Source organism: Puma concolor, chromosome D1, assembly GCF_028749965.1.
Source record: "Puma concolor isolate L17-30 chromosome D1, mPumCon1.1.hap2, whole genome shotgun sequence".
Taxonomy (NCBI): Eukaryota; Metazoa; Chordata; class Mammalia; order Carnivora; family Felidae; genus Puma; species Puma concolor.
The window spans coordinates 95,212,927-95,234,035 of NC_141676.1; the positions used below are offsets into that span (position 1 = coordinate 95,212,927).

Genomic DNA, 21,109 nt, shown 5'->3' on the forward strand with positions numbered 1-21,109 from the left:
AAATAAACACTTCTTATTCCTTTGGGAAAATAATCTCTGAGGAAATGGTTTTGAGGGAGTCTTTGTCTTAATAATTAGGCCACTGAGATCTGTAATCCGAATAAAACTTCTTATTTCCTGTTATTCTCTGGTCTGGAAAAGGCGCATCTCCTTCCTTATAGTTATAGCTTCCAAATTAACAATTGGAAATCATGTTCTTCAGTGTAGAAATGGCTACAAGATAAATTAGGGTTTCTGATCCTTTAGATCAGATTGGAAGGGGAGGGTTCTTAGCTCAAACTACCATTTTCTATTCATTATGGTAATTTTCTATCGCAGGACAATTGTGGACAAGAAACAGTAGAGTATAGCATTACAGCTCTAAACTGAAGGAAGGTGAGTGACTTCCTAACCCTGTCAGTCATGTAACATAGTGGTTATGAGGGTACACCTGAGAGTCAGACTGCTAAAGTCCACCTTCTGGCCGCACCCCAGTATTTTGAGGACTTTGTTGTCTCATCTGCAAAATAGGGATAATAATATTGTCATACAGCTCTTAGTGTCTAGCATCTCATAGGAACCACTTAAGTAGGTGCTAGCTTTAAAAAATTATCATGAAACTAAACCCACTTGAGCTAGGAGAGACTGTAAAAATGTGGCCTCACCTTCTTGATTTGACAGCAGCGACCCAGTGGTGGGGGTTCGAGGGGTCGCAGTGTCTTTTGACAGGACTCTCTTCAGGGAAGAGGCCCAGGGTTTAGCAATGGAAGCACAGGCAGGAGATAGAAGGACATAGAACATGGACTAACTTAAAGATCTAAAAGATATCTGTCTTATTTTTTAATGAATTGGGATATGAATAAATTACTGTTTTCTCTCTGGAGGCAAAGTTTAGACTCTAACTGTTCTCTCTGGAAGATAAAGTCACTTGGGCTGTAGGACAGATCCATAACAAACAGTAAAAGCCTTCCTACCATCTGTCTTAACATTCAAATCTCTCTGTGGATTCCGTTCTTCAGAATGGGGGATGGATCCTGGGTGAGTGGTGGTATTTCTTTCTGTCTAACTGGTTCTCTTTTCTTTTCTCCAGACTGCCCTTGCTCCACTCATCCCCAAGAGGAGAATGGCAGCTAAGAACTCTTCTGTGACAGAGTTTATCCTTACAGGTTTAACAGACCAGCTGGAACTCCAGATCCCTCTCTTCTTCCTGTTTCTAGGTTTCTACATGGTCACTGTGCTGGGAAACCTGGCCTTGATAGCCCTGATTCGGTTGAATTCTTGCCTACACACTCCCATGTACTTTTTCCTCTTCAACCTCTCCTTGATAGATTTCTGCTACTCCACTACCATCACCCCCAAAATGCTGAAGAGTTTTGTCTCAAAGAAGAACATCATCTTGCATGCAGAGTGTATGACTCAACTCTTTTTCTTCTGCTTCTTTGTCATTTCTGAGTCCTTCCTCCTGTCAGTGATGGCATATGACCGCTATGTAGCCATCTGTAAACCATTGGTGTACATGGTCACCATGTCTCCTCAGGTCTGTCTATTCCTTTTGTTGGGTGTCTACGTGATGGGGCTTTCAGGGGCTATGGTCCATACGGGAAGCATAGCAAGTCTGACCTTCTGTGCTGACAACCTTCTCAATCATTTCATGTGTGACATCCTTCCTCTCCTCGAGCTGTCCTGCAACAGCACTTATGTAAATGAACTGGTGGTCTTCATCCTTGTGGCCATTGACATTGGAATGCCCATTATCACCATCTTCATCTCTTATGCTCTGATTCTGTCCAGCATTCTGCACATTCACTCCACTGAGGGCAGGTCCAAAGCTTTCAGTACATGTAGCTCTCATATAATTGTGGTTTCTCTTTTCTTTGGTTCTGGGGCTTTCATGTATCTCAAACCACCTTCTATTTTGCCCCTGGACCAAGGGAAAGTGTCCTCTCTGTTCTATACCATTGTGGTGCCCATGTTAAACCCACTGATCTACAGTTTGAGGAACAAGGATGTCAAAGTTTCCCTGAGAAAAACCTTGGAAAGAAAAATATCTTCTTGAAAAAGTAGCATTTGAAGAAGATACAATGCTTTGTTTATTGGTGTGTGTGTTTTCCAAGACAGATCCAAGTTCTAGTTTTTTCTCTTCTGTAAAAAAGAGAATTTTAAGTCTTTATGTTTCATGGATGTTTACTACATATCTATTTTCTGTATCCCGTGACCCACCTCGACTATTCCACGACTCTTTTATGCATTTTTTTCTACAATCATAAATCATTTAATCTGAAATGGGGCTTATAAACCATTTTTTCTGAGCTTATTTAACAGGCATTGGAGACTTAGACATTTTATATATGTTTTCCAAGGCCATACAACTAAGTGGTTCCCATAAGTGGGACTGGAATCCAGGCTCTTGAATTCTAATCTACTTTGTTTTCCTTTCCTTTCTGCCATGTTTTTTTTCTTTATTGCCTGTCTTACAGATTTCATTTTGAAAGTATGATATTTTAGCATAGTATAAACTGATTCTATATAGTAATTTAATGTAACTTCTCAATAAATAATGTTTTAGAAATAACTTGTTGATATTCCATATTTTCCCTTTTTAAAAGTTATTATTTTAATTCCACTTAATTAACACACAGTGTTATATTAGTTTCCAGTGTACAATATAGTCATTCAACAGTTCATACATCACCCTGTGTTCATTATGGCAAGTGTACTCCTTAATCCCCATCACCTATTTAACTCATACCCCCCCTCCCCCCAGGTAACCATCACTTTGTTCTCTACAGTTAAGAGTCTGTCTCTTGCCTTGTCACTCTTTCTCTTATTTTTCCCCTTTGCTTGTTTGTTTTGTTTCTTAAATTCCACATATGAGTGAAATCATATGGTATTTGTCTTTTTCTGACTGACTTATTTCACTTAGCATTATACTCTCTAGCTCCATCATTGTCATGGCAAATGGCAACATTTCATTCTTTTTATGGCTAAATAGTATTTCCTTTTGTGTGTGTGTGTGTGTGTGTGTGTGTGTGTGTGTGTGTGTGTATACCACATCTTCTTTATCCATTCATCAATTGATGGACACTTGGCCTAATGCAAACAATGCTACTATAAACACTTAGGATACATGTATCCCTTTGAATTAGTGTTCTTGTATTCTTTGGATAAATACCTAGTAGTGCAATTGCTGTATTATAAGGTAGTTCTATTTTTGACTTTTTGAGGAACCTCAAACAGCCATACTGTTTCCCAGAGTGGCTGCACCAGTTTGCATTTCCACCAATAGTCTAAGAGTGTTCCCCTTTCTCTGCATCCTTGCTAACACCTGTTGTTTGTTGTGTTGTTGATTTTAACCATTCTGAAAGGTGTGAGATGATATCTCACTGTATTTTTTAAAGTTTATTTTGAAAGAGAAAGAGAGAGGATACAGAGGGGCAGAGGGGGAGGGGCAGAGAGAAAATCCCAAGCAGGTTCTGCACTCTCAGTGCAGTGTCCGATGTGGTGTTCAATCTCACAAGATCATGACCTGAGCCAAAATCAAGAGTCAGACACTCAAGCGACTGAGCCACTCAGGCACCCCTCTCATTGCATTTCCCTAATGAGAAGTGATGATGAACATTTTTGTGTCTGTTGGCCATCTGTATGTCCTCTTTGGAGAACTGTCTGTTCATGTCTTCTGTCCATTTTGTAGTTGAATTATTTGTTTTTTCGGTGTTGAATTTGATAAATTATTTATGTAGAGAGAGAGAGAGATAAAGTGTGAGCAGGGGAAGGCCAGTGAGAGAGAATCCCAAGCAGGCTCTGTGCTGTCAACACAGCCAGAAGTGGGATCGATCTCATGAACCGTGAGATCATGACCTGAGCTGAAATCAAGAGACAGACTTAACCAACTGAGCCACCCAGATGCCTCTCTTTATATATTTTGGATACGACTCCATTATTAGATGTCATTTGCAAGTGTCTTCTCCCATTTCATAGGTTGCCTTTCAGTTTTGCTGGTTGTTTCCTTTCCTGTGCAGAAGCTTTTTATTTTGATGTAGTCCCAATAGTTTATTTTTGCTTTTGTTTCCCTTGCCTCAGGAGACATATCTAAAAAGAAGTTGCTACTGTCAATGTCAAAGAAGTTACTGTCTGTGTTCTCTTCTAGGATTTTGGTGGTTTTAGATCTCACATTTAGTTCTTTCATACATTTTGAATTCTCTCTCTCTCTTTTTTTATGGTGTAAGAAAGTGGTCTAGTTTCATTCTTTTGAATATTGCCATCCAGATCTTACTGCGAGCATTTCCCTTCCTCCAGAAAGGTTAATTTTATTTTCAGCCTCTAGAAGACAAGGACACCATCACATCAAGAACAGCAATTTTTTTTAACGTTTTATTCATTATGGAAAGACAGAGAGAACCAGAACATGAGAAGGGGAGGGGCAGAGGGAGAGGGAGATACAGAATCTGAAGCAGGCTCCAGGCTCTGAGCTATCATCACAGAGCCCAATGCAGGGCTTGAACTCAAAAACTGCGAGATCATGACCTGAGCCGAAGTCGGAGGCTTGACCAACTGAGCCACCCAGGCGCCCCAAGAACAGCTATTTTTTATTTTATTTTATTTTATTTTATTTTATTTTATTTTATTTTATTTTATTTTATTTTATTTTATTTTATTTTATTATTTTATTTATTTTATTATTTTGAATATATGAAATTTATTGTCAAATTGGTTTCCATACAACACCCAATGCTTATCACAAAAGATGCCCTCTTCAATGCCCATTACCTACCCTTCCCTTCCTCCCCCCCCCCCCATCAACCCTCAGTTTGTTCTCAGTTTTTAAGAGTCTCTTATGCTTTGGCTCTCTCCCACTCTAACTTCATTTTTTTTTCCTTCCCCTCCCCCATGGGTTTATGTTAAGTTTCTCAGGATCCACATAAGAATGAAAATATATGGTATCTGTCTTTCTCTGTATGGCTTATTTCACTTAGCATAACACTCTCCAGTTCCATCCACATTGCTACAAAGGGCCATATTTCATTCTTTCTCATTGCCGCGTAGTACTCCATTGTGTATATAAACCACAATTTCTTTACCCATTCATCAGTTGATGGACATTTAGGCTTTTTCCACAATTTGGCTATTGTTGAGAGTGCAAGAACAGCAATTTTAAAAACAATGGCATGTTGTGAAGAGGGAGCCAAGATGGCGGAACAGCATGGAAGTTTTTTGTGTGTCTCGCATCCATGAAATACAGCCAGACCAACACTAAACCATCTTGCACACCTAGAAAACTCATCTGAAGATTAGCACAACAATCTGCACAACCTGAACCACAGAATTTAGCAGAAAGAGAAAAAAATCATTTTTATTTTCAATTTTTATTAAAATATTTTTAATTTTTTTACTATTTTTTTACTTTTGTGTAAATTTTTTCAAATTCTATTTTACTTCCATCATTTTATTTTAGTCTATTTCAGTGAATGTTGCCATCCAGTTTTCCCCATATCATTGGTTGAAAAGACTGTCTTATTCTCATTGGATATTCGTTACTACTTTGCCAATGATGAATTGACCTTATAATTGTGTTATTTCTGGATTTTCTATCCTATTCCATTGACATATATGTCTACTTTTGTGCCAGTACCATACTGTTTTGTTTACTATAGTTTTGTAATATAACTTGAAGTCCAGAATTGTGATGCCTCCAGGTTCACTTTTCTTTTTCAATATTGCTTTGGCTATTCAGGATCTTTTGTGGTTCCATACATATTTTAAGATTGTTTCTTTTAGTTCTGTGAAAAATGCTGTTTCAATTTTGATGGAGATTGCATTAAAGGTATAGATTGCTGTGGGTAATATAGACATTTTAACAATATTTTTCCTCAATCCATGAGTATGGAATGTCTTTCCATTTCTTTGTGTTGTCTTGGATTTCTTTCACAAGTGTTCTATAGTTTTCAGAGTACAGATCTTTTACCTCTTTGGTTAGACTTATTCCTAGGTATCTTGTGTTTTTTGGTGCACTTATAAATGGGGTCAATTCCTTGATTTCTCTTTCTGCTGCTTGGTTATTGGTGTATAGAAATGCAACAGATTTCATTACTTTGATTTTGTATCATGTGACTGTACTGAATTTATCAGTGCTAGCAGTCTTCTTTGGAGGAGGCTTAGGTGTTTTCTACATACTGTATTATGTCATCTGCAAATAGTGGAAGTTTTACTTTTTCCTTAACAATTTGGAGTCCTTTTATTTCTTTTTGTTGTCTGATTGCTGTGGCTAGGACTTTCAGTACTAAGTTGAATAAAAATGGTGTCAGTGGACATCTCTGTTGTGTTTCTGACTTTAGGAGTAAAGATTTCAGTTTTCCTCCATTAAAGATGATATTAGCTGTGGGTTTTACATAGATGGCCTTTATTATGTTGAGGTATGTTCATACACCATAAACCCATTTGGTTGAAGGTTTTGTCAGGAATGGATGTTGAACTTTGTCAATTTTTTTTTTTTTTTTTTTGCGTCTACTATAATGATCTTATGGTTCTTACCCTTTCTCTCATTGATGTGATGTATCACACTGATTGATTTGTGAATAGTAAACCACCTTTGCAGCATAGGGATAAATCCCACTTGATCATGGTGAATTTTTTAAAATGTATCATTGAATTTGGTTTGCTATTATTTTATTGAGAGTTTTTGCATCTATGTTTATCAGGGATATTGGCCTGTAACTCTCTTTTTTAGTGGTATCTTTATCTGTTGTTGGTATGAGAGTATGTTGGCCTCATAGAATCAGGAATTTGGAAGTTTCCCTTACTCTCCTATTTTTGGAATAGTTTAACAAAATAGGTATTAACTCTTCTTTATTTTTTATTTTTTTATTATTTTTTATTTTATTTTATTTTTTTAATATGAAATTTATTGTCAAATTGGTTTCCATACATCCCAACAGGTGCCCTCAATACCCATCACCCACCCTCCCCACCCTCATACCCCCACCAACCCTAAGATTGTTCTCAGTTTTTAAGAGTTTCTTATGCTTTGGCTCTTTCCCTCTCTAACTTTTTTTTTCCTTGCCCTCACCCATGGTCTTCTGTTAAGTTTCTCAGGATCCACATAAGAGTGAAAACATATGGTATCTCTCTTTCTCTGTATGACTTATTTCACTTAGCATCACACTCTCCAGTTCCATCCACGTTGCTACAAAAGGCCATATTTCATTCTTTCTCATTGCCACGTAGTATTCCATTGTGTATATAAACCAGAATTTCTTTATCCATTCATCAGTTGATGGACATGTAGGCTCTTTCCATAATTTGGCTATTGTCGAGACTGCTGCTATAAACAGTGGGGTACAAGTGCCCCTATGCACCAGCACTCCTGTATCCTTGGGTAAATTCCTAGCAGTGCTATTGCTGGGTCATAGAGTAGATCTAGTTTTAATTTTTTGAGGAACCTCCACACTTTTCCAGAGCGGCTGCACCAGTTTGCATTCCCACCAGCAGTGCAAGAGGGTTCCTGTTTCTCCATATCCTCGCCAGCATCTATAGTCTCCTTATTTGTTCATTTGAGCCACTCTGACTGGCGTGAGGTGGTATCTGAGTGTGGTTTTGATTTGTATTTACTTGAGGAGGAGCAACGTTGAGCAACTCTTCATGTGCCTGTTGGCCATCTGGATGTCTTCTTTAGAGAAGTGTCTATTCATGTTTTCTGCCCATTTCTTCACTGGATTACTTGTTTTTTGGGTGTGGAGTTTGGTGACTTCTTTATAGATTTTGGATACTAGCGCTTTGTCCGATATGCCAAATATCTTTTCCCATTCCGTTGGTTGCCTTTCAGTTTTGTTGATTGTTTCCTTTGCTGTGCAGAAGCTTTTTGTCTTCATGAGGTCCCAATAGTTCTTTTTTTCTTTTAATTCCCTTGCCTTTGGAGATGTGTCAAGTAAGAAACTGAGGCTGAGATCAGAGAGGTTTTTCCCTGCTTTCTCCTCTAGGGTTTTGATGGTTTCCTGTCTCATATTCAGGTCCTTTATCCATTTTGAGTTTATTTTCGTGAATGGTGTAAGAAAGTGGTCTAGTTTCATTCTTCTGCATGTTGCTGTCCAGTTCTCCCAGCACCAGTTGTTAAAGAGACTGTCTTTTTTTCCATTGGATATTCTTTCATGCTTTATCAAAGATTAGTTGGCCATACTTTTGTGGGTCTAATTCTGGAGTCTCTATTCTATTCCATTGGTCCATGTGTCTGTTTTTGTGCCAATACCATGCTGTCTGGATGATTACAGATTTGTAGTAGAGGCTAAAGTCTGGGATTGTGATGCCTCCCGCTTTGGTCGTCTTCTTCAATATTACTTTGGCTATTTGGGGTCTTTTGTGGTTGCATACAAATTTTAGGATTGCTTGTTCTAGCTTTGAGAAGAATCCTGGTGCAATTTTGATTGGGATTGCATTGAATGTGTAGATAGCTTTGGGTAGTATTGACATTTTAACAATATTTATTCTTCCAATCCATGAGCATGGAATGTTTTTCCATTTCTTTATATCTTCATCAATTTCCTTCATAAGCTTTCTATAGTTTTCAGCACACAGATCTTTTACATCTTTGGTTAGGTTTATTCCTAGGTATTTTATGCTTCTTGGTGCAGTTGTCAATGGGATCAGTTTCTTTATTTGTCTTTCTGTTGCTTCATTATTAGTGTATAAGAATGCAACTGATTTCTGTACATTGATTTGTATCCTGCAACTTTGCTGAATTCATGTATCAGTTCTAGCAGACTTTTGGTGGAGTCTTTCAGGTTTTCCATGTATAATATCATGTCATCTGCAGAAAGTGAAAGTTTGACTTCATCTTTGCCAATTCTGATGCCTTTGATTTCCTTTTGTTGTCTGATTGCTGATGCTAGCACTTCCAACACGCTGTTAAACAACAGTGGTGAGAATGGACATCCCTTTCGTGTTCCTGATCTCAGGGAGAAAGCTCTCAGTTTTTCCCCATTGAGGATGATATTAGCTGTGGGCTTTTCATAAATGGCTTTTATGATGTATGTTCCTTCTATCCCGACTTTCTTGAGGGTTTTTATTAAGAATGGATGCTGAATTTTGTCAATCTGCATCGATTGACAGGATCATATGGTTCTTTCTTTTCTTTTATTAATGTGATGTATCACATTGATTGATTTGCAAATGGTGAACCAGCCCTGCAGCCCAGGAGTGAATCCCACTTGATCATAATGAATAATTCTTTTCATATGCTGTTGAATCTGATTTGCTAGTATCTTATTGAGAATTTTTTGCATCCATATTCATCAGGGATATTGGCCTGCAGTTCTCATTTTTTGCTGTGTCTCTGTCTGGTTTAGGAATCAAAGTAATGCTGGCTTCATAGAATGAGTCTGGAAGTTTTCCTTCCCTTTCTATTTTTTGGAACAGCTTGAGAAGGATAGGTATTATCTCTGCTCTAAATATCTGGTAGAATTCCTCAGGGAAGCCATCTGGTCCTGGACTCTTATTTGTTGGGAAATTTTTGATAACTGATTCAATTTCTTTTCTGGTTATGGGTCTGTTCAAGTTTTCTATTTCTTCCTGTTTGAGTTTTGGAAGTGTGTGGGTGCTTAGGAATTTGTCCATTTCTTCCAGGTTGTCCAGTTTGTTGACATATAATTTTAGGTAGTATTCCCTATAATTGTTTGTATTTCTGAGGGATTGGTTGTAATAATTCCATTTTTTTCATTGTCCAAATTTTAGTTTATTTCAAGAGAGGTACATATTTCAAGAGGTCTCTGATATAATTTGAGGGCAGAATCCATCTAGAATTTTACTTTTTCGCCTTAATGTTTTATAGTCCTCAACATCAAAATTTATAGTGACTCTCCTTTGTGAAATCACATTTATATAGGTCATTCTCCTAGAAACAACCATTTTCTTTCTTTTCATCACCCTCTTTGAATATTTATATAAAATGAAATAAAATACATTGTTTCTGTAATAAGCACAATGAGCTTGATTAAACTCTACTGACTCTCAGAAAGGAAGTTGTCATCCATCACCTCACAGCATCCAGCCTGGTAAGGAACAGCATGCCCCAGGGATCAGCCATCGGGAATGTGAGATATCAGCATTCCAGGTGGTCTGCTAGGTGGAGGTGAGATAAGAGAACTTTTCCTCTGTGGGCTTTAGGAGTTGTCTTGTCCACATTCATCTCGCTTTGGAGTTAAGACCATTGTATTCCAGTGAGGTGATAATAATTCCATTTTCATTCATGATTTTATGTATTTGTGTCATCCCCCTTTTCTTTTTGAGAAGCCTGGCTAGAGGTTTATCAATGTTGTTTATTTTTTCAAAAAAACAACTCTTGGTTTCATTGATCTGCCCTACAGTTTTTTTTTTTTTTAGATTCTATATTGTTTATTTCTGCTCTGATCTTTATTATTTCTCTTCTTCTGCTGGGTTTGGGGTGTCTTTGTTGTTCTGCTTCTATTTCCTTTAGGTGTGCTGTTAGATTTTGTATTTGAGATTTTTCTTGTTTCTTGAGATAGGCCTGGATTGCAATGTATTTTCCTCTCAGGACTGCCTTCGCTGCATCCCAAAGCGTTTGGAGTGTTGTATTTTCATTTTCATTTGTTTCCATATATTTTTCAATTTCTTCTCTAATACCTGGTTGACCCATTCATTCTTTAGTAGGATGTTTTTAACCTCCATGTTTTTGGAGATTTTCCAGACTTTTTCCTGTGGTTGATTTCAAGTTTCATAGCATTGTGGTCTGAAAGTGTGCATGGTATGATCTCAATTCTTGTATACTTATGAAATTGTATACAATTCTTGTATAGTGTTTTGTGACCCAGTATGTGATCTATCTTGGAGAATGTTCCATGTGCACTTGAGAAGAAAGTATATTCTGTTGCTTTGTGATGCAGAGTTCTAAATATCTCTGTCAAGTCTATCAGATCCAATGTATCATTGAGGGCCCTTGTTTCTTTATTGATCCTGTGTCTAGATGATCTATCCATTGTTGTAAGTGGAGTATTAAAGTCCCCTGCAATTACCACATTCTTATCAATAAGGTTGCTTATGTTTGTTATTAATTGTTTTATATATTTGGGGTCTGATATTCAGTGCATAGATATTTATAATTGTTAGCTCTTCCTGATGGATAGACCCTGTAATTATTATATAATGCCCTTCTTCATCTCTTGTTACAGCCTTTGAGTTAAAGTCCAGTTTGTCTGATATAAGTAGGGCAAGTCCAGCTTTCTTTTGACTTCCAGTAGCATGATAGATAGTTCTCCATCCCCTCACTTTCAATCTGAAGGTGTCCTCAGGTCTAAAATGAATCTCTTGTAGACTGCAAATAGATGGGTCTTGTTTTTTTTTTTTTTTTTAATCCATTCTGATACCCTATGTCTTTTGTTTGGAGCATTTAGTCCATTTACATTCAGTGTTATTATAGAAAGATATGGGGTTAGAGTCATTGTGATGTCTGTAGGTTTCATGCTTGTAGTGATGTCTCTGGTATTTTGTGGTTCTTGCAACATTTCGCTTACAGAGTCCCCCTTAGGATCTCTTGTAGGGCTGGTTTAGTGGTGATGAATTCCTTCAGTTTTGTTTGTTTGGAAAGACCTTTATCTCTCCTTCTATTCTGACTGACAGTCTTGCTGGATAAAGGATTCTTGGCTGCATATTTTTTCTGTTCATCACATTGAAGATTTCCTGCCATTCCTTTCTGGCCTGCCAAATTTCAGTAGATAGATCCGTCACAAGTCTTATTGGTCTTCCTTTATATGTTAGAGAGTGTTTATCCCTAGCTGCTTTCAGAACTTTCTCTTTATCCTTGTATTTTGCCAGTTTCACTATGATATGTCATGCAGAAGATCGATTCAAGTTACATCTGAAGGGAGTTCTCTGTGCCTCTTGGATTTCAATGCCTTTTTCCTCCCCCAGATCAGGGAAGTTCTCAGCTATGATTTGTTCAAGTACACCTTCAGCCCCTTTCTCTCTCTTTTCCTCTTCTGGAATTCCTATTATATGGATATTGTTCTGTTTGATTGCATCACTTAGTTTTCTAATTCTCCCCTCATACTCCTGGATTTTTTTTTTATCTCCCTTTTTCTCAGCTTCCTCTTTTTCCATAATTTTATCTTCTAATTCACCTATTCTCTCCTGCCTCTTCAATCCGAGCTGTGGTCGCCTCCATTTTATTTCGCACCTCATTTATAGCATTTTTAAAGGTCCTCATGACTATTTCTTAGTCCCTTGATCTGTGTAGCAATAGATTCTCTGCTGTCCTCTATACTTTTTTCAAGCTCAGTGATTAATTTTATGACTATTATTCTAAATTCTTGTTCAGTTATATTGCTTAAATCGTTTTGATTAATTTGTTAGCTGTCGCTATTTCCTGGAGTTTCCCTTGAGGAGAATTCTTCCTTTTCATCATTTTGGGTAGTCCCTGCAGTAGCTCCCAACTGCAGGGCACTTCCCCTGTACTGTCCTGAGTAACTTGTGTTGGTGGGCAGGGCCGCAGTCAGACCCTATGTCTGCCCCTAGCCCACCGCTAGGGCCACAGTCAGACTGGTGTGTACCGTATCTTCCCCTCTCCCAGGGGCAGAACTCACTGTGGAGTGGTGTTGTCCCTGTCTGGGCTACTTGCACACTGCCAGGCTTGTGGTGCTGCTTTGATGGGATCTGGCATATTAGCCGGGGTGGATCTGCAAGGTGCACAGGGCAGGAGGGGTGGGCTTAGCTCACTTTGCCATAGGTGGTCCCCTGCGGGAGGGGCTCTGCAGCACTGGGAGGGAGGCAGACCCATTGGAGGGATAGATCCCAGAAGCACAGCATTGGGTGTTTGCACGGTGCAAGCAAGTTCGGTGATGGGAACTGGTTCCCTTTGGAATTTTGGCTGGGGGATGGGAGAAGAAATGGTGCTTGCCAGTGGCTTTGTTCCCCACTGAGCTGAGCTCTGTCTTCTGGAGTTCAACAACTCTCCCTCCCAGTGTCCTCTTGCCCTCCCCACTCTCCGAGAGGAGAGCTGTTGACTTATAACATTCCAGATGTTAAGTCCCACTGGCTGTCAGAACTCACGCGTCCAGCCCCTCTGCTTTTGCAAGCCAGACTCAGGGGCTCTGCCTCACCAGGTGGACTGTCCCTCCACTGCCCTGGCTCCTTCCCACCAGTCCGTGTAGCGTGCACTGCCTCTCCCTGCTTCCTACCCTCTTCCGTGGGCCTCTTGTTTACGCTTGGTTCCAGAGAGTCTATTCTGCTAGTCTTCTGGCAGTTTTCTGGGTTATTTAGGCAGATGTGGGTGAAATCTAAGCGATCAGCAGGACGTGGTGAGCCCAGCGTCCTCCTACGCTGCCTTAACTCTTCTTTAAATGTTTGGTAGAATTCTCCTGTGAAGCCATCTGGTCCTGGACTTGTTTTTTGGGAGGTTTTTGATTATTGATTCAATTTCTTTGCTGGTTATGGGTCAGTTCAAATTTTCTATTTCCTATTGTTTGAGCTTTGGTAGATACGTTTCTAGGAATTTATCCATGTTTTCTAGCTTGTCCAATCTGTTAGCATGCAGTTTTTCATTACATTCTCTTATGATGGTTTGCATTTCTCGTGTTACCTCTCCTCTCTAGTTTGTGGTTTTACTTACTTGAATCCTTTCTCTTTTTTTCTTGATAAGCCTGGCTAGAGGTTTATCAATGGTTTATCAATTTTGTTGATCTTTTCAAGGAAACAGCTCCTGGTTTCAGTGATCTGTTCTATTATATTTTTTAGTATCTATGTCATTTATTTCTGCTCTATTCTTTATTATTTCCTTCTTTCTGCTGGTTTTAGGTTTTGTTTCCTCTTTTTTTTTTTTTTTTTTTTAGCTCCTTTAGGTGCAAGGTTAGGTTGTTTATTTGAGCTTTTTCTTGCTTCCCAGAAGTTTTGAACCATCGTGTTCTCATTTTTACTTGTTTCTATGTACTTTTTAATTTCTTCTTAGATGTCCTGGTTGAACCATTCATTGTTTAGTAGCATGTTATTTAACCTTCATGTATTTGTGGTCTTTCTGGGTTTCTTCTTCTGGCGAACTTCTAGTTTCATAGTGTTGTGGTCAGAAAAGGTGCATGATACAATTTCAATCTTCTTGAATTGTTGAAGCTTGTTTTGTGGACTAATATGTGATCTGCTCTGGAGAATGTCCCATGTTCACTTGAACAGAATGTGTATTCTGCTGTTTTAGGATGGAATGTTTTGAATATATGTGTTAAATCCATCTGGTCCAGTGTGTCATGCAAAGGCATTGCTTCCTTGTTTGATGTCTGTTTAGTTGATCTGTCCACTGATGAAGTATGGTGTTAAAGTCCCCTATTGTTATTGTATTATTATCAGTTAGTTCCTTTATGATTGTTACTAACCATTTTATGTATTTAGGTACTCCTGTGTTGGGTACATGAATATTTACAATTGTTATATATTTTGTTAGATTGTTCCCCGTATTATTATTATTATTATTATTATGTAGTGTCCTTCTTTGTTTCTTGCTACAGTCTTTGTTTTCAAGTCTGTTTTGCCCAATATATTGCTACTCTAGCTTTCTTTTGACATCCATTTGCATGATAAATGTTTCTCCATCCTCTGACTTTCAATCTGCAGGTGTCTTTAGGTTTAAAATGGGTCTTTTGTAGACAGCATATAGATGAGTATTGTTTTTTTTTTCTTTTTTTAATCCATTCTCTTACCCTACATTTTTTGATTGGAGCATTTAGTCCATTTACATTCAAAGTAATTATTGATAGATATGTATTTGTTGCCATATTATTCATTGTTTTATGGTTGTCTCTGAACATTTTCTCTGATACTTTCTTGTCTTTAATATTACTTTTTTTTAAGAGCTTAGGCGGTTAAAAACTTACTGAAGTTGGTACATAAAACAACTTATAGAGATAGCAGTCTATTTTACACTGATAGCAATATAACGTTAATTGCATACAGAAACTCTACCATTTTATTCTTCCCCTTTTATATTCTGATGTCATAATTTACCTTTTTATATATTGTGTATCCATTAACAAATTATTGTAGATATAGCTATTTTAATCCTTTTGTACTTTATACTGTAATTAAGTGGTTAAGATACCACCAGATTATAGTACTCTGAATTTGATTACAGCTTACCTTTACAAATACCTCGTATATTTTCATGTTTTCAATTTGTGTCCTTTCATAAGCTTGAAAAACTTTTAATATTTTGTGAAGGTAGGCTGGGTGGTGATTAACTCCCTCAGCTCATAAGTGTGGCCCAATTCAGGACCCATACTTCTGTAACTGCCTTTATCAAGCTACAAAACTCTGGGATACTACCCATCTACTGTATCCATCCCAGAGCTCCTATGCCCCAGAATCAGCTGAAATTATTTAAACTAGCCAACCCTAAACCTGCTTTCTCTGCCTTGCCCATTCCTTCTTGTAGAAAATAGAAAATCTTTTGTCTAATTTCCCCCAGGCTTTCTGCTCCATGACCAATCCTGGTGCTTTCCTGTGTGGCCCCAATGGTATGTGGCATGCTCCCTTCTCTTGGGAATGATGAATATAAAACACCGCCTTTTTTTTTTTTTAAAAGACAGTTTTCTTTAGAGCAGTTTTAGGCTCACAGCAAATTGAGCAGAAGTACAGAGATTTCCCACATGTCTCTTACCTTCCCACATGTACAGCCTCTCCCATTAACAGCATTCTCCATTAGAGTTGTACATTTGATATAATTGATGAACATACAGTTATACATCATCATCACCTGAAGTCCATAGGTTACAAGAGAGTTGTTATTTGATGGGTTTGGACAAATGTATAATGAAATGTATCTGTTATATGTATAACCATTATAGTGTCACACAGAATAGTTTCTCTGCCCTAAAAATCCTGTGTTTCACTTGTCAATCCCTCTCTCCACCAGAGGCTCTGACAACCATTAATCTCTCTACTGTATGTATAGTTTTGCCTTTTCTAGGTTGTCATAGAGCTGGCTTCTTTTACTTAGTATTATGCATTTAAGTTTCTTCCAAGTCTTTTTTTAAAGTTTATTTATTTGAAAAAAATTTTTAAATGTTTACTTATTTTTGAGAGAGAGAGAGAGAGAGAGAGAGAGCAATCAGGGGAGGGCAGAGAGAGAGACACAGAATCTGAAGCAGGCTCCAGGCTCTGGGTTGTGTGCACAGAGTCCAAATGCGGCTTGAACTAATAAGCCATGAGATCATGACCTGAGCTGAAGTCTGATGCTTAACTGACTGAGCCACCCAGGAGCCCCTAAAGTTTATTTAATTTTGAGAGGAGAGAGAGAGACAGAGAGACAGAGAGACAGAGAATGAGCGGGTGAGGGATAGATAGTGAGAGGATCCACGCTGGCAACAGAGCCTGATGCAGGCTTGAACTCACGAACTGTGAGATCATGACCTGAGCTAGCCAGACGCTTAACTGACTGAGCCACCCAGGTGTCCCATCTTCCAGGTCTTTTCATGATTTGATAGCTCATTACTTTTTAGCACTGAATCATATTCCACTGTCTGGATGAACCACAGCTTATTCATCCATTCACAAACTGAAGGACATCTTGGTTGCCTCTAAGTTTTGGCAATTATGAATACAGCTGCAATGAACATCCGTCTGTAGGTTTTTCAGCTCCTTTGGTTAAGCACCAAGGAGCACAATCGCTGGATTGTATGGTAAACGTATGTTTAGTTTTGTGAGAAACGGCTAAACTTCTTCCAAAGTGTCTACACCATTTTCCATTCCCACTAGCAATGAATAAGAGTTCCTTTTATTCTACATCTAACCCACCGTGTGCTATTGTCAGTGTTCTTGATTTAGGTCACTCTAATAGGTATGTAGGAGTATCTCAGTGTTTTAACTTGCGTTTCCCTGATGACATATGATGTGGGGCATCTTTTCATATGCTTATTTGCCATCTCTATATCTTCTTTGGTGAGGTGTCTGTTCAGGTCTTTGGCCCATTTTTAAATAAGGTAGTTCTTTTTCTTATTGTGTAGCTTTAAGAGTTTGTGTTTAGGGGCGCCTGGGTGGCGCAGTCGGTTAAGCGTCCGACTTCAGCCAGGTCACGATCTCGCGGTCTGTGAGTTCGAGCCCTGCGTCAGGCTCTGGGCTGATGGCTCAGAGCCTGGAGCCTGTTTCTGATTCTGTGTCTCCCTCTCTCTCTGCCCCTCCCCCATTCATGCTCTGTTTCTCTCTGTCCCAAAAATAAATAAATGTTGGAAAAAAAAAATTAAAAAAGAAAAAAAAAAAGAGTTTGTGTTTGGATAATAGTCCTTTATCAGATTTATCTTTTACAAATATTTTCTCACAAGTTATCTTTTCAAAGTCAGTCATTCCCTGACCTGTTGGCTAACCTAACTATTAATAAATATTAATAAATATTAATAAAATCTCCATTTAAAACGCCATCCTTTACCCTCACTGTCCAAGATCACATTTGGGCTTGTCTACCTCAAAGGTTAGACTGAGAAAGAAAAGCCAGATCCTCTCCTTTTCCCCATGTATATCCCTCTTCTTACAGGCTGTTTTTCAGGATCCATTTGTCCCTGTGGTGATTCGCACTGGCAAGTCTTTCACTCTCAGAAGAACCCAGTGGAGCATCTCCTTGTTTTTGCAGTAAATGAAAACATCAGAGTTTGGATGAAAGTCAGCCTGATTACAGAGCCTATATGGTTTTCACTGCATACTGCTGCTGCAAGATTTGTATTTCTCTGACAGTCAATTTTCATTTTAACCTGCAGCTCATCTAGATTTGTGACCACAAATTTCTAGTCATTGTTATAATTTAACGTTAAAGAGAACATGATTTTTTGAGTCAGTTTAAATATGTGTGTGCATCACTTTTCTACCTGCTACTAACCATGCAGGTTTGGTCAAAGTATGTTCATCTTTGTAAACTTCTGTGTATTTATTTGTACAATGCAAACAATACCTGCCTCATATACCTTTACAAATATAATTTGCATAATATATTGCAATCTTGAAACATAGAGCTAGGCTACAAGATTATTGTTATTTCTCCTTTTCATTTTCTCTCGATTATATAAGAAAATTATCTCATGTGCCATGATACTGATTTTTGATTTTACCCATATTAAGTACAGAAAAGAACACATTTCATGAATTTCTCAATCCCTCAAGGCCAAAGTAAGGAATATTATTAACAACTGAGATAACTGAGGCTCAATTAGATATTAAGATATTAAGTAGGTTTCAATTTATAATAAATGTGGAAAAATTTCTTTAAAGCTTAACTGATTCCTTTCACCATTCTGTTTAGATATTGAGGTTTCACAATTCTTCTTCCCTAATCAACCCATCAGAAGAAAAGGGGTTGACTTTAGAGAGTTTGAACCAGAGAAATCTGGAGTAGGGTCAACAAGACCTTCAGAATAGGGTGGGCATGGCTCTGTACTGAAAAAAGGAGAATGACGTTTAGGACTATGTACTCAATGGTGGGATCTACAGACTGTTCCAATTGCTGGAGTCTAAGAATGTTTCCAGGCAGCCTTATTATGGACGTCGAACTTGACCCCCTGAGATTAGGGGACTGTTGGGCTCTTGTCTCATGAAATGAACCTAAGAATAATGAACTACGAATCCTGTTGAATGGCTGGCACCAAATAAAGTGGCCCACACAGTTTGCCCTTTCTCTAAAGTGAAGTCCACTAGTTGACAAGTCTGGTCTGATGATTGTTCAGTCCACTTGTTACTGTTTCTTAAATACATGAGGACAACTAAAGATCACTTGCTACTTGAGGGTTGATTGTATATACAAAAAAAAAACAAAAAACAAAAAACAAAAAAAAAACAGAGAAAAAATCATTGGGAAACAGGCTGTTATGTGGCAGTTGCCCTCTCAGTTTGTTCAGTGAAGTAGCCTATGTCAGCTCTAATGGAGAAGCCAAAGAGGTGCCATGTTTGTAGCCATACTCATCGTAATTACAGTGGGCAAGGAGTTCCTACAGGAAACAGACTTCTGGGCATGGGATTTGGAGAAACAGCTGCTGAGACAGGAATATAGTGTTCAGGTAGTCATGAATTAGAACAGAGGAGTAGGAAAAGCTTGAGGAGCATTTATCTTGAAGTCTCTAGAAGCCATTTCTTTATCTCTTTATCTACTTTCCTGGGTTTTTCATCTATCCTTCTCTCACAAATTGCTTTCATGGTTGGAAACTGCTGGGCCATAATTGTACAGAGCATGACAGGAGCTAGCACTTATGCTGTTTGCCCTAGGTCAGCTAAATGTTCCAGTTCTGTTTCCTGGTCTAAAAGCTCCTTCCTGGGGCATTTGGGTGGTTCAGTCAGTTAAGCATCTGATTCTTGATTTCGGCTCAGGTCATGATCTCATGTTGATGGGAATGCGCCCCACTTGTGCTCTCGCTGATAACATGGATCCTGCTCGGGATTCTATCTCTCTCTCTCTCTCTCTCTGTCCCCCTTCCTGCACTCGTGTTTGTGCTCTCTCTCAAATTTAACAACTAAACATTAAGGGAAAATTCCTTCCTCTCACAGGTTCCCCTGGACTCTCAGGCAGACTAACAGTGGGCTGTCTCTGCTGCCCTTGCATTTTGGCATCAGTGAGTGTGTATGGCCTCCTTTCTAGGACAGCTGACACTTTTAGACGGTTTTCTGCCTGAATTTCTGAAACAGAGATGGTCCAGAGGAATGATGTTGCAGGAAGGAAGTGGGTCTTGAAGGAGAGCTTCTGATTTTCCACTGTCATCTTCCAGAAAGGGACAGAGAAGCAAAACTTCTCCCCATTTGTGGTTGAAGAAAGAGGCAGTGGGTAGATTAAGAACCATCCTTGGGAAGTGTAGTAACAAACAGGACAGACAGGGAAGAGAATAAAAAAACCTCAATTTCCACATGAGCCATGTTCTCTTTAATATGGGTTGTGTAATTTCTAAGTTACAATCTAAAATATCTATCTTGAATATAAAAAAATCTATACTGATTATCTATCTATCTATCTATCTATCTATCATCATCCTCATCTATCATCAATTTATGTTTATTTATGTTTGTGTGGCTTGGGTTTCTTGAGAGAAACAAAGGGAGGTGGATAGGGAATAGAAATGCCCATTATCCAGCATCCATTTATGACACAGGCATTGTTATGCATTTCACCTAGGTGACACAATCAATATCTCTGGATGTGGGAGTAAAGAGGCCATGAAAGCAAAAAATAGACAAATGGGACTACGTGAAACTTGCAAATTGTTGTGAATGAAAGGACACAATCAATAGAGCCAAAAAACAAACTACAGAATGGGAGAAAATATTTACAAATTAGATATCTGGTAAGCAGGTAGTGTCTCAGAATATATGCAGAACGCCTATAACTCAACAACAATAAAAACAAATAACCTGATTAAAAAATGGGGAAAAGGCTTTGCTGTGGACTGAATGTTTGTGTGTCCCCCAAATTCATGTGTTAAAACCTAATCCAGTGTGATTATATTTGGAGGTGGAGCTTTGGGGGAGTGATTAGGTCAGGAAGAAACTCTCATAAATGGGATTACTGCTCTTAGAGACTCCAGAGACCCCAGAGAGCTCCTTTGCCCCTTCCACTATGTGAGGTTATAGTGAGATGTTGGCTATCTGTAAACAAGGAAGCAGGCTCCCACCAGACACCGAATCTCCTAGTGCTTTCATCTTGGGTTTTTCAGCCTCCAGTACTGTGAGAAATAAATTTCTGTTGTTTATAAGACACCCAATCTGTGGTATTGTGTGATAGGCGCTCAAATGGACTAAGAAAGACCTGAATAGATATTTCTCCAAAGATGATATATAAGTGGCCTGCAAGCAAATGAAAAGATGCTCAATATCACTAATTATCAGAAATGCAAGTCAAAACCATGATGAACTATCACCTCATACCCATTAAGATGGCAACTATGAAAGAAAACAGAAAACAAGTGTTGGTAAGGATATTGAAAATGGCAACCCTTGTGCATTATTGGTGAGTTAGTAAAATGGTGAGACTGCTATGGAAAATAGTATGGAGGTTCTTCAAAAAATTAAAAATAGAGCTACCATATGAGCTAGCAATCCCATTTGGGATTTCTATTCTAAAAGAGTTGAAAGTAGGATCTTAAAGAGATATTTGCAGCACTAATTTACTATAGCCAAGAGATGG

General features: G+C 38.4%; 1 protein-coding gene across 1 annotated transcript; it reads left to right on the forward strand.

Annotated features, from left to right (window-relative positions):
• The first annotated feature begins 317 nt into the window (after nt 1–317).
• On the forward strand, nt 318–2,319 carry LOC112864949 (olfactory receptor 8B12-like). The gene is made up of 2 exons (XM_025927962.2): nt 318–375; nt 1,070–2,319. Exon 2 carries the CDS (start codon nt 1,103–1,105, stop codon nt 2,033–2,035), a length of 933 nt encoding a protein of 310 aa, XP_025783747.1. The 5' UTR covers nt 318–375; nt 1,070–1,102; the 3' UTR covers nt 2,036–2,319.
• Nucleotides 2,320–21,109: the final 18,790 nt, after the last annotated feature.

Coding starts and splice junctions, on each gene's coding strand:
- LOC112864949 (XM_025927962.2), top strand. CDS start 1,103: ATGGCAGCTAAGAACTCTTCTGTGACAGAGTTTATCCTTACAGGTTTA.